At 37.9% G+C, this 13,651-nt stretch overlaps 1 gene segment (V, D, J or C); it reads right to left on the bottom strand.

Annotated features, from left to right (window-relative positions):
* The window catches only part of LOC122808971, a 265,511-nt gene that overhangs the window by 154,580 nt on the left and 97,280 nt on the right, over positions 1 to 13,651 (bottom strand). Inside the window, 1 exon segment of the C gene segment in view lies at positions 10,318 to 10,620. Coding sequence covers positions 10,318 to 10,620 — 303 coding nt within the window.

Raw genomic sequence — 13,651 nt, 5'->3', positions numbered from 1 at the left:
TAGTTCACAGTGCCCATATCCAGTAGTGCAACTGGAATGATCCCTGGAGTAAACTTTCTGTTACCCATCTACATGTCAAGATTTCTTTTGAAGAGGGCCAGTGAGGTGCTCTGCTTGACATGAATGCGGAGCTTATTCAAGAGAATGAGGAGTCTTGAGAGATGAACCTATCCTTCTAGCATGTGTTGTTAATTGTGTTAATGAGGTTGTGATCTCTGGAGCATATGGCACAGGGGGACTGGGATTTCTTTAGGTGTAGCATTTCAAGTAGGGCTGGGACAGACATGGCTTTGTAAGTTAAGCAGAGATCACCTCTAAGTAGACAATAAGAGACTGAGAACAGCTAAAAGTTCTTGAGTCTGTCCATGTAGGACATGTATTTAAGGCCTAGGATTATTTTTGTGAGGTACTTTTGTGGCATCTCCAGCTGTTGTAGGTGTCTGGTCAGGTACATGCCAAAAGAGGTGTTATATTCAATGATTGGTCTAATGAGGGATGAGTAGAGAGGGATGATGCCCTCTTTCTTCCTGGATGTGAAACCTCTGATTATAAGATATGCCATGTAGAAGGACGTTCTGACCACAGTGGCAATGTGGTGGTTAAAGGTGAGATGGCTGTCGACCAGGGTGCTCAGATCTCTTATGGCCCCTTCAATGTTCAGTGGGCTCCCATCAATGTGGTAATTCATGAGAACTGAGTTTTTTCCAAAGGGGATGATAACACATTTTTTGGCATTAAGCTTCAGGTCATTGTTCTGACACCAGTCATTAGTCTCAGCGAGGTCCTTTTGTAGGATGTCTGCATCACTTAGGGAGTTGATAATGACTCCTAGCTTGCAGTCATCAGCCAGAGTCCTTCTATGTTGGCCTGGACTTCTGAGAGGTTGATTCCAAACAGAAGAAGGCCCAGGACCGAGCCATGTTGGACTCCACTCTTGACTGATCAACAGTCTGACTTGGAATCTGCATCTTTTATTCTGTGGATCCTGTCTGTGAGCCAATTTGCAACCCACCTAGTGATGTAAGGATTGATGCCTAGTTTGGTGAGTTTATCAATGATACCTGAGTGGGGAATGGTATCAAAGGCCTTGGCCAGGTTGAGGTAGGCTGTATGCACTGCCTTACCTTCATCCACTTACTTGGTGACTGCATCAAAGAAGTCAACGACTTTCAGAAGGCAGGATCTCCCCTTGAAAAAAGCCAAACTGTGTGGGGTCAAGAGATTGGAGATTGCCTGTATCTTTGTTAGGCAGGTCCATGATGATGTGCTTTTGGGAGCCCAAAGTTGGCTTTAAAGAAGTTTTTCAGGGTAGTCACCTTAGCAGGGGGTATAGGTGAAATGGAGAGTTCCATGGTGATCCATTTGTGGTCAAATTTAACCAGGGAGCAACTGACTATAGGTGTGGAGCAACAGTCTCCCATGTTGGTGATAACCAGGTCAAGGATGTTGCTTCCTCTAGTGGGGGTCAGAATAAGCTGGTCCAGGGCACTGAAATTGATAAATTCCAGAAAGTGTTGGGCCTGTACATTGGTACTTGAATAGTTTTCCCAGTTGATGGAAGGGTAGTTGAAGTCACCCAGTATGAGAGTATTGGGATGGACCTTGATAGATTCCAGGGTGCTTGGGAAGTTGGCATTTGAGTCTAAGGACATGTTTGGGGTCCTGTAGCAGGCTATGATTTGTATCTCCATCTTACCCAGTGTTAGTTGCACCTGAAGTATCTCAGATGCATTATGCTGGGCTACCAGTCTAGAGGTGTGCATATCCTTTAAGAATATGGAGACACCACCACCTTTGGAGATTCCAAATGCATTCTGGGGCTGAAAGGTATGGAATGTGTTGTAGACTGGTAGTGCAGGGGTGCTTTCTGCCTCTTTAAACCAGGTCTCCATTACAGCATGGATGTCAACATTCTCCATTTTGAGGAGAGCTTTGAGTGAGTTCATCTTGAGATTTAGACTTCTAGCATTGAGCAGCATGACACTCAGATTGCATTTGTTTGTAGCTGTTACGGTGGAAGTTTGGTCTTTGGAACACTGCCTAAAAAGGCACTATAGGGGTGGCAAGAGCCTTAGCCAGTACCCGGAATCCCAGGGGTGACAATTGCAGGCCTTCTGGCAAAGCATTGAGGTCTGCTGATCATGACATCCCAGGCAGACAGATGCTGGATCCCTTTAGAATGACAGCAGAAACTTAGTCAATTGTTGAAGTCGATCATTTTCTGTTTGTACTGTGGTATCATTCTGGGTGATGGTAGATTACTGCTCAGGGCTAGAGGCATACCTGCCTGGGCCACATAATCTCAGAGTTCCATCACATCTCTTTTCATGTAGTCCAGAGAGGTACATCTCAGGTCATTCACACCTACATAGACAATGACTGAGTCATATTTGTACTTTTTGTGGCGTGACCTGAGTGCATGTGTTATGTGGTGGATCCTGGCACCTGATAGACAACTGACTGTCATCTTCTCCTTGTTAAACCTAGCGAGTGGGACATTAGTGTGCCTCACAATTGAGTCTCCTTTGATTAGTACATTGGGAAAAGTGTTTTGTCTTAATGGCTTGGGTTGAGGCGCACACTGTGGTGGTGAGCTATGTGTTCTGGGGGTGGTGTTGTGTTGTGGTGGTCGAGTGTGTTTCTGCCACAGGGGTCTCTGTTTGGGTACATTTTTATTGAGAGCCCCTGCAAAGGTGGGTAGATGGTTTGTGTTTCTATGTGTGGCTTGCAGGTGTTGACCTTCTCCTCTTGACCAGCAAGTCTGGTCTTGGTTGTAGAGTGCACTGCTTCCATTTTGGTGATATAAGTGAATCTCTCACAGGTATGAGTGTTGGGAAGTAAGAGGAGAGGTTTGTCTGTGTACATTAGACAGTTGCCACACTGTCTCAGAATGCCCAAGTGCCATACCTCCCAACCGTCCCAAATTACTCGGTTTTTACCGACTTTTGGGGTCCAAATGATGGGGTGCCACGATTCTCGAGTGACACCCCATCATTCCGATTTATTTCCAACTTATTTTTACATTTCGCACTATTTTTCTGACGTCATCACGTGCGCGATGACGTCAGTGCCGTCTGTGCTACCAGCCTATCGGAATTGAGCTCTGCTCACATTTCCGGCTGGACTGTTCAAGCGGGCTTCTGTTTAAATGCTGGCTGGGCTGAAAGGAAGTTATGCTGCTGCTGCTGCTTTCGTTGTGGAGCCTGTCCTTTTATGTGGAGCTTAAGGTGTGTAAGCTAGTTTTTCGTTGAAATGCGTTGATGCATTCGGAACTTTTTCTATGGTACAGGACGGAGAGGCGTTTTGCAGGTGGTACTTCTTTGTGAGTAAGCAGCGTTGTAGATTTTGATGCATTTTGTTTCATTTTTTCCATTTCTCTCTTGCCTTTCAGAGTTCAGTCTTACCTGGACATTGTTTTTCTACCATTTGCCCATAACTGATGTTTCAAGGACATGCATTTGATTTGTATGTCTTATGGTGATGCAGGCTGGAAGCTTTTTTTTTTTTTTTTTTATATTTCTGATGAGTCTCACTATAATTAGAAAAAACATTTTTATGCAGACTTCCAGCCATTTTTTCTAAAGCTATCTGATGTACGCTTCCAGTCAATAACTAATAAGCTGTCAAAATTATCTCTCAGCTCTAACTCCTGCTGAGATCTTTTATGTCGTTTTACAGTTTTAGTTTAGATTCTGGCATTGGCAGATAACAGAACTGAATGTTAAAACGTAGCTGTAACATGCTCTGAATTTACCCTGAACTGAAATTATAGTTTTGATTAAATATTGCAGCAAGCTGTGTTTGTAAGTAGCATTTAATGGATTTGCAAAACTTCCCATGTGGTGGTGCAGGGGCGACATATTTTCTTGTTTAAAATATTTATTGTGTTTGTATTTTTTGTGTGCTTGTCTTCAAATAGTTTTCTTTGGAGTTTGTCAGCTTTCTGGCTTTGTCTATATGCCGATTAGATTTATGGCGGTAGATGACTTTTGGATTACAGGGACTTTTGCTCTTACATCATTTCCCTTTCAAAAATGTATCCATCATTATATGAACATAACTATCACTTAGCAAACATTGTCAAGAGGTGGTAGTGCTTGACAGTAAGGGAAATGAGTATCCACAGGTTAACATTGATAGGGCATTGTCTAGGAAGCTGGTCTACAGGGTAGAATAAATTGGAACTTAAATGTATTTTAAAAAGAAGTTGTGCTTGCACTTGTGAGAAAAGATGGGTATTTAATTTTAGTATGGGATATTGTCTAATTAGACTACATTTCAGACAGCAGTAGGACAGTATACAGTGTCACAGATGTGAAGTGGTACTGCAGAGCTGCCATGTAGAATGATAGTGATAGTTTTGCCTTTATTTATTTTTAAAGAAGAACCTAATAGGAGTTTAAAAGTGAAGGCAGATTTCCTTAATTTGTGTGCTGATTACAAGTAGACAGGCACCCAGCAGTGTCTTGAATTGACATTTGGAGACCAATATCCCCAGTGTTATAGTGCCACAAGTAAGTGAATTCTGAGATGGGAATGCATACTGCAAGGTAGCTTTGTCAGCTGTTTATGAATAAAAATGTGGAGGGTTGAGAACATGCTCATTCAGAAAGATGTCTAATTTTGGGGAATGATCTGATTACTGCTTGCTCACTGGAGAAGCATCTGTCTTTGAAATTCAGTGTATTTCACAGCATTCGCTCAGGAAATAGGTGTTTACATTACAGACACAAGGTGCAGGGTTTGATTCTCAGATGAGGTAATTGGTTAGGCTTAAAATGGCCCACAGTGGCAGTTAGCTTGGTACTAATCTATGAACCTATGAATAGTTGTGATAGGATGCTTCTCCAACAATTTGCAGTTGAATGGATCTCAAAGATAACTGGAAAAGATTATAAATGACAATATGAATGCAAGAGCAGAGAAGTTTTAATGCCAATTCTATTTTCATTGTGAGACAGTATTGCTGTAACAGATGTCTATTGGTGTTTGTGCATTGTGCTATGTAAAAATAAAATCCAAATGATTGTAGAAGTAAAACAGTATGCACACATTGGTGTTTATGGTAAATGGGGCAAAATAGCCAGGTAATGGGACACTGGAATGGCTGCAGGGGGACTCTGGTGCCATATTTTGGTTGTCTGCTCTTCAGTTTGCATTTGAAAGTCGGTATCCCACAGTTCCATTGGAGTGGGTGGGGTTGCATAATTATGTATGCAAATTTTATGTTAAACAGCGTACAGATTTGTACCTATTTTTCATGGGCCTTGTCCAGATTTTTGATGTTTCCAGGTTGAGAGGTATGCCAAGTGCACCAGGTTAGCAGGAGAAAGCACAGGAAATTGCCCTACAATCATACCGGGGGGTGGTCATAACTAATACGTACTGGTGCTGTTACTGCATAGGAACAGTTAGTGCTGATAGCACTTAAATATGCTACAATAAATGCTACCAAAGCCTGTTAAAGTACTAGCCAATTATGCTAATTGAAGTGCAAGAAGTAAAAGAACAAGCTCGTTCTAAGGGGAAAATTGAAGAGCAACCTTTCTGGCACCGGTAATAGTTTACCTCAGCTGAGCACCACTGCATGGTGCACAAACACGGGTTTATAATCCAGAAAGTTGAAAGGGATGGAAAAAAATGCCCAAATGGCCAATAAACTACAATGTTTGGACCAGAAACTACTACTCTTGTAGTAGATAGGCTACCTAGTGCTTACCATTCCCACTGATAAGCTAGAAGGCTTCCCTCCAGCACAGAAAGGTCTGGGGGGCTCAGAAACTTACAAAACAGTCCTGGATACAGCAAATCTATATCTGGATTAGACTAGTTACAGGAAGGGTGGGAATAAACTTTTTTTTTTTGCAAACACTTTAAATGCAGTACAAGCTGGAAACCTGAGTGTGTAACAATATTAAGGCAATTACAGTTTGGATAAATGCAGATAAATTAAAAAATGACAAAAAACAAGTGCAGAGAGCAGTAAATTATGAAAAAAATCAAAATGGGGGCACTTAGAGTATCTCTTTTCTCCTTCTTGCTGCTCCTTTAAGGTGTAAGAAAAAGCAGGGGAGTGAGGATAACACTAGGATGTATTGGAAAGTACAAAGGAAAGTAAGTGGTTTCGGACAGTAAAGACAAAAGCTGGAAATATAGTATGTCAGTAAAGTGTTGTTTCATAAGGTGAAAGATGCACTAGTTTAGAATATAATCTGTGGGTAGATAGGAATTTTTGCCTGATTAGCTGAACAGGAATGCAGTCATGTGCTCATTAGGTGTTGCTTTAATTGAAATTGACTTAGTTATTAGGAGTAAGCTTTATCTACTGAACAAAGAAAACTGTTTGATGAGTAGTGCTGACGGATGTGAAATAGGCTAAGGCATTTTTCAGGTTTGTGAATAAAGTTATGTGTGGTAAGTAGCTGAAATAAATTCAGGGAATGAGGCAGTTATAGTCCGTGTATCTGCTTTAGTGATACACAATAGGGAGATTTGTATGTCATCTTAGCAACACATTTAGCTACTTTGTTGCAGCATTGCTAAAGGATAAAGGATATTAGTCTGGAATGACTGATGATTAATGTGAATAAGAACTACAAAAAGAAGAGGTGGAGGGAGAAAAGTTGAAACAATGCATTTTCTATCATTGTCTGTTAGGTAAAGTTTTATCCAGTAGAGGTTGTCAATTTTTGATTATTTTTTGTATATCTTTTGCATGGTGATCAAATTTCAAGTTGTTGTCAATTATTACTCTCAGTAGCTTAGTGTGTGTTACTAATTAATTTATTTTGTTGTTTTGGAGATTAGAAAGATGAGGAATTTCTGGGCAGACAGCTGCTTTGGGGTGACTAGGATGATTTCAGAATTTTTATGGTTAAGGTGAAGTTGGGAATCAGATAACCATGTTTCAACAGAAGTAAGGGAAAGCTGGGTTAGTTGTTGCAGTGTTTCCATTTTTTTTGGCAGCACAGATCTGAGTGAAGTCACCCCCATATTGGATGATTTATTTGCTTGTTGAGTGGAGGTCATACACAATTGCACTGACTAAGAGACGGCCTAGAAAGAACCCTGGGGGTCTCCAACTTCTATGGAAAGGAAAGAGGAATTGTTATTTTGCCCTGTTATCTGCTGGACAGGTAGCTGTCAAACCAAGTGAGTATGTCTGTATCTTGACCTAAGAAGGGCAGATTTGTAGTGGTTTTGTGTGTGAAATAGTAGAAAAAGCCTTCAATCGGTCAAAGAAGAGTACAGAAACTAGGCCTCCCTCATTTTTGTTTTGACTTGTAGTGATTATGAAGTTAAGGGGGTGAAATAGTAGTGTTATGAAGTTAAGGGGGTGAAATAGTAGTGTTATGATTAACACAGAAGCTATGCTGTGCTGCAGATAGCAGGTTACTGTCTGTAAAGAAGCAAAGAAATTACGGATGCATTTTTCAAGGATTTTAAGAGTGAAGATACAATAACTATAACTACTGATCTGTAGTTGTTAAGATATGTGGAAATGCCTCCCTTATGTAAAGGTAAGACACAAGATTGGTTTCATAAACTGGAAGCAAAGCTTTCTTTAATAGATTGGCTAATTAATAAAAAGAAGTATATAGACCAGAACATTTGCTGCCATTTTAATATATTCTCCTGGTTGTTTGCTTTGGGAAGCAGTGATAGATTTCAGTTTTGCTTTGATTCTTCTACATGCATTTGCATTTAGAATATTGAGGAAACTGATACTGAATAGGGAGACAGCATTGTCTAACTGAAAAGTTAGTAGCTGTTTCTGGTTTGTTCATTTTAAATTTGAGAAACATCTTTTTTGAGTGAGGACAGATTACGAGTGTCGTTGTGGTGGTGGATTTTGTGGATATTGTGGTGGTCACATATAGCAAATTGAGGGAAGTTATCACTTAGTGTGTCAGGGGGAGCAACAGAGGAAATATCTTTGTTTGAATTGTTAGTGAGTATCTATTCTAAAGTAAATTTCCAGTCACGATACATATTAAACCTAGTTGGAGAAGTATTGAACTGGAATAGCTCTTATACGTTTATTGTATCATTAGAGTTGTATTTAGATTGCCCATTATTAATGTTGCCTCTGGAATATTTGAGGAAACCCAAGAGAAGAATTCTTGTATTGTATTTGTATTAATTGCCTGGAGGAATATAAATTTGTGGCATCCCCAGAAACTTGCGTTTATTCAATTTCAGGAAGGACATAAGGATTTTAGCTTTATTTATTTATGATGGTTTTGAGGGTTGAATAGTTAAGTTAAGGGAATAAACAATAAAATAAGGCAAAGTATAGCAAAGACATCTATAGGTTTTCTTCTATATACTCATACAATGGTGTAATCAGGAGTTAACATTTCCTCATTTTTTATATCTTGTTCTAGGCAAGTTTCAGTAGCTACAATGCCATCTGGTGAGCTGTGTGCCATCCAAGCATAAATGTCAGCTAGTTTATTTCTAATGCATCTTAAATTAAAAAGATATAGGCTGGATGAATTAGTGGGTTGAGGGCAGTAAGATTATGAGTTAGAAACCATGGAGATAAGTGTTTTGTAAGGAGTTATAGGGTTTAGATGGACATCCCCATGTAGTTTGATAGTCAGGACTGAGTGTAGGATGGAAGGAGGGTCACTGCATTTGAATTTAATTCTGGTCCTTCATTTAGTTATATGGGATTTTTGTTCTTGATACTGATTTTGAATAGGTGAATGAAAGTTAAGGGGAATAAGCCTAGAGATAAACTGAATTTACAGTGGGTAGTGTTTCTTGCCTATGAAAAGGTGCCTGGAAGTGACAGATGTATTTTGTGTAGTTGAATATAATAGGATGTTATATGGTTAGTGATAACAGAGCAAGAATTATGATTACATTGGAAAGGAGCACAGTTAGGTGAGGTGATATAAAGAAACAGAGGGAGTATTGCTATAAAGGTTAGGGTGCAAGCGGAGTGGCACAGATGAGGAAGAAAAGTAGTCTGGGTGTGGAGTTATAGGGAAGTTTAGTCATACTGAGATGAGAAATAACTGAGTGAGTGAATTAAAGAAAAGGGGATAGTAAAAAAAGTATAGACATTGATTTATCATCTAAGGAAGAGTAATAAGTGGAAATTACTGATTTATTGTGTATGGATGTAAATGGATTCAAGGTAGAGAAGTTTACAGTGATATGAGAGGAATGCTGAGAGATATTATAGGAAAAGGGATGAGAGAAAAATACTACTCTGTGTTATATAACAGAACATTGATGGAATGAACAAAAGAGGTAGTTTTGCTAATGATTTGCTTAGATGTACTGTCAAGCAGGGTTCCTACATCCCATAATATATAGATGCCAAAGTGAGTAAAATGATGGTCACATGGTGATGTGTTTTTGGAATTTGATCAGTGATGTCAGCCAGCAAAAATGTTTGCCTTGTCAATATGTTTATTCTGTTTTTCAAAGGAGTCCACCAAAGTTGTCTAGCTATTTTTTGACAACACAGTTACCAAATGTATTGGTGATACAGGAAAATTCAGAGGAGATAATAAACTAACATTACTCAATGAATGGAGGGGGTTAGATCTTCCAGATCTCATGAAGTATTGACAGGCAAACTATTTCTGGAAATGACTGCATCTGGATCTTAATTCAAGATGTTAGGAAATGATAAATGAATGGGCAAGGCATCATAATCATTACCCGGTAATGGGATTATGTGAGAGGATGAATCTGGGACTATTTAACATAGTTAGATAGCATGGAACTGGGTGCAGGTGAACCTAATCACAAGATACTAGTTAAAGACCTTATGACTGTGCCATGCATTAATTCAGTGATATTAAACTTCCTAACTGCTGAAAGCTACTCTTTACAACTCCCAGATACAAAAATTATGTAATATTCCTATGGTTTTACCTCTAATAATTGTTAATACCACCTAAGTTTTGTGTTAGTCCTTTGGGTTACTCCTTATACCTGATGTGATAATTATAAACCTCACTGTTTTGACTAAACAATGCTCGTGTTACTTTTTCATGCTGAGTTGCAGTTTGTCCCTCACAAATGAAGGCCATAAATTAATGAATGAAAACAGCATATTCTGGTCTTATTATTATCTTGCATGTTAAAACAAACTTGATGCCTAATACATGCACAACAATTTTCACTTAATAACGAGGTCATTAGTAAAGCTTTTAAGAACCTTTGTCACTAGCAGATATATCATAATGCATTTGTTTAACTTGAAATAAAAGCATATGTATCTATAAGGAGGAGATAGTAAACTACATATTAGTAAGCTCGTATTGCTAACATTCATAAGAATATTCATAATACCTTTCCATACTCTGGTTTTGATTGTCCTGTTTCCTGCAACTACTATGCAAGTGTAGTTTGCATCACTGTCCCAGGCTGCAGTTGGTATTGTTAGTATACTTTTCACACTGTAAAATCCATCATCACCACCAATGCCAGGAACAGTAAGCCCATATGTAAAATTTCCACCAATATTCCAGTAAACTGCAATTTGGTCATCAGGAAAACTATGTGCAATGCAAATTAGAGTTGCTGTATTTCTCAGCTTCATTCCTTCAGCCAATGGAGGAAGAATGAATACAGACACGATGTATGTTGTTCCATCTAAATGCAAACATAAAGTGTAATTAAACCATAGATTCATATATCATTCACAATAAATTTAACAGTGAAGGAAAGCTGAAACAGATTGGTAGAAATGACATACATTTCTCAGAGAAGCAATTAATCTTGCATTGAAACATAGAAATTAATGTCTAGGTATACAAATGATTGTTGTTGGAAAAATAATGATATATGTGGGTGGTGGGTTTGACACAGTAAACATTGCAATTACTGAACAAATAAGTTATTATTCACCAGTATCACATGAAAGTGGTAATGAATGTTGCTAAGGGTCCACCCATGCCCATATTTTCATTTTACATCCTTTGCTATTAGCATTATACATATACAAATACTACTTAAACCAAACTAGTTAATCTTTGTCAAAGTCAATGTTTGTAAGTTTAATCATGAAATAAGTTTAATCACAAGTATCTAATAGTCAGTCTACAAATCCCTACTAATGTTAATGAAATATGACAAAATCAGACCATTAAGGTAACATCTGTTGTTCACCTCCATTTTGAAATAACATTACTTAGGAATGGAATATCACCACTAAAGTTCACATTACTTTGTGTGGCATGATAATCTTAGTTTGGCAAACAAAAGACATTCTTTGCCAGATTTATTGCTTGTTACATTACTGACAAATAAAAGCAGTAGTAAATCATAAGCAAAAGCAGGGTATCTCACAGGCAACTATCTGATATGCGTATAAGAACAGATGTTCCTATCATACCTCTCAACCTCTCAGTGCAAGAAATCTGGACAAATCCAGAAATAATGGGGGGAAACAAAGGCCCAAAAATAGGAAAGATTTTAAATATAGATCCTATAAACTTAGCAAGTTGCTAGAATAACAGGTTTTGTATTATTATGTATTTTCTAAAGGATGTGAAGTCTGAAACTCAAAATGACTATCATTATTTAGGATTTTTTTTGTCACTTCAGTCCTCAATACTTTTCCAGAAAAGTACAAATTTTATGAGGAACAGACCAAAAATTTGAGGAAAAAATCTGGACAGTTGAGGGGTATGGTTCCTATTGCCATTCTAGAAAGAAAACTTCTGTTTATTATATACTTCACTAGTTGAAAATATTTACCATTTTGCATTTGCCTTGTCTTAGAATACATCGGCTCATTATTTGATTGCAGCACAACAGAGGATGCTTTCCCTTATTGGATGAAATTATGTCATACGCATTATGAAGATCCAGTTTAACAACACGATTCCTATGGCACAGATTTAGATTCTTTGCTTGAGGAGCACTTTCCTAGCCTAGCCCTTTCCCTCCTACCTTGTCTGTAACTGCTAAGACAGGACAAATGTGAGAAAACAGATTTCAGAAACTGGAAAGGCACCATCATGAGGCCAGACTACCTTTTATAAATATTGTAGCCCCTCATCCTGCTGCAATCAGTTACTATAATTAATTCTCAGCTTTGTACTTTTCTTTTTGAATTATTTTGGGATCAGGAGATGGAAATCAGTTTATTTCTCATTCATTCATTCATTCATTTGCCAACATCTGATTTATGCTCTTCAAGGTAAAGGCGAAGACAGACAATGGTGTAATGCAAAAAAAAAAAAAAAAAAAACCTAGATAGGAAAATTGGGATCAGAAGATAAGTCCACATTGATGAAGATGGAAGCCAGTTTACTGCTCATTCATTTGTTCATTCATCCATTTCCCAACATCTGCTTTATGCTTTTCAAGGTAATAGGGAAGTCATATTTTGGTGCAATGCAAGAAAACAATCCTAGATAGAATAAGATAGTATAGTTTATTGCACACAAGTGCACATACATGCACACACACACACACACACACACACACACACACACACACACACACACACACACACACACACACACACACACATGCACCATATGTACACTTTCTGAGTCTAATCGATTTCATGTCCAAACCAAGAATTTAAGTTGAAATCTAGACTGAATTGTAATTCCACTATGTTAGTGTATCTGGCTCAATGCCAAAACTGTTTGGGATTTTATGTAGGGAAAACCGAGCGTAAGCTCAGGGAGCGCATTTATGAACATACTTATGCGATTAGAAAAGGCAAGGAGGCCAATGCCCTAGCAAAACACATTCAGGAATTCCCTACGCACAGTTTTAAATTTATAGGCATTGAACAGGTTACACATGATGTTAGAGGGGGACCTACACATCTAAGAATATTAGAGAGGGAATTACACTGGCAGATTAAGTTGGAAGCATATCACAGTCCTGGGTTGAATGAATCTTGTTCCATCTCGTGCATCCTCCGTATTTTGAGTTTGAGGAGATAGCTTGGCATTATTTTAATACATGCTAAAAAAGATTCGCTATACATATGATTGGTTTATGTTCATCTATTAAGTCAACATTTGAAACTTCGTTGGTTAAAAATGTTCAATATGTATGTATTAAAGTTTTTTTGGGATATTAGATTTTGTAACTATACTTTACAATATTGAGAATGTCACTTGATTTTTTGATGTTTTGTTTTGACATGAGTTTTTTGCGATGACTCTGTTTACATAATATTATTTTTTACAGGTTGGCAGTATCTTAACATAGTTGTAGCCATTGCTTATTTTAAACTCTACCTCAATTTTTACTATATATTTTTTACTTTTTTATTCACATTTAAAGTGGATTAATTTACAACTTTTTGGGGTAGATTTTCAACATGTATTGTAGTTTGTTAGAGAAATATACATGTTTTTAACTGAATTAATATGGGTAATAAGTTAAAAGGGCTTCTTTACCTTTATTGCAAACCTTTTTAATGTAATTAATTTAATTACTTGCAATTGCTTTATGTAATAAGTGACGTCATGTTATTTAAAGCAGATGTAGAGTTAATTCATTATTTTCTGAAGAAGTTTGCCTAGGAAGGCATTCGAAAGGCGCTTCAATTAATTTTTCATACAAGTTGGGACTTTTTGCTTTGGCAGTGATTTTAAACTGACAGCATTGAACTGTGGATACTTCAACTGTTTGGTTCACTCTACGGTTCCTC

This window comes from Protopterus annectens, chromosome 8.part0 (assembly GCF_019279795.1).
Source record: "Protopterus annectens isolate FY-2018-M chromosome 8.part0, PAN1.0, whole genome shotgun sequence".
Classification (NCBI taxonomy): Eukaryota; Metazoa; Chordata; order Ceratodontiformes; family Protopteridae; genus Protopterus; species Protopterus annectens.
Note: the sequence above shows the minus strand (reverse complement) of the source record. Positions and strands in the feature narration are given on the sequence as shown.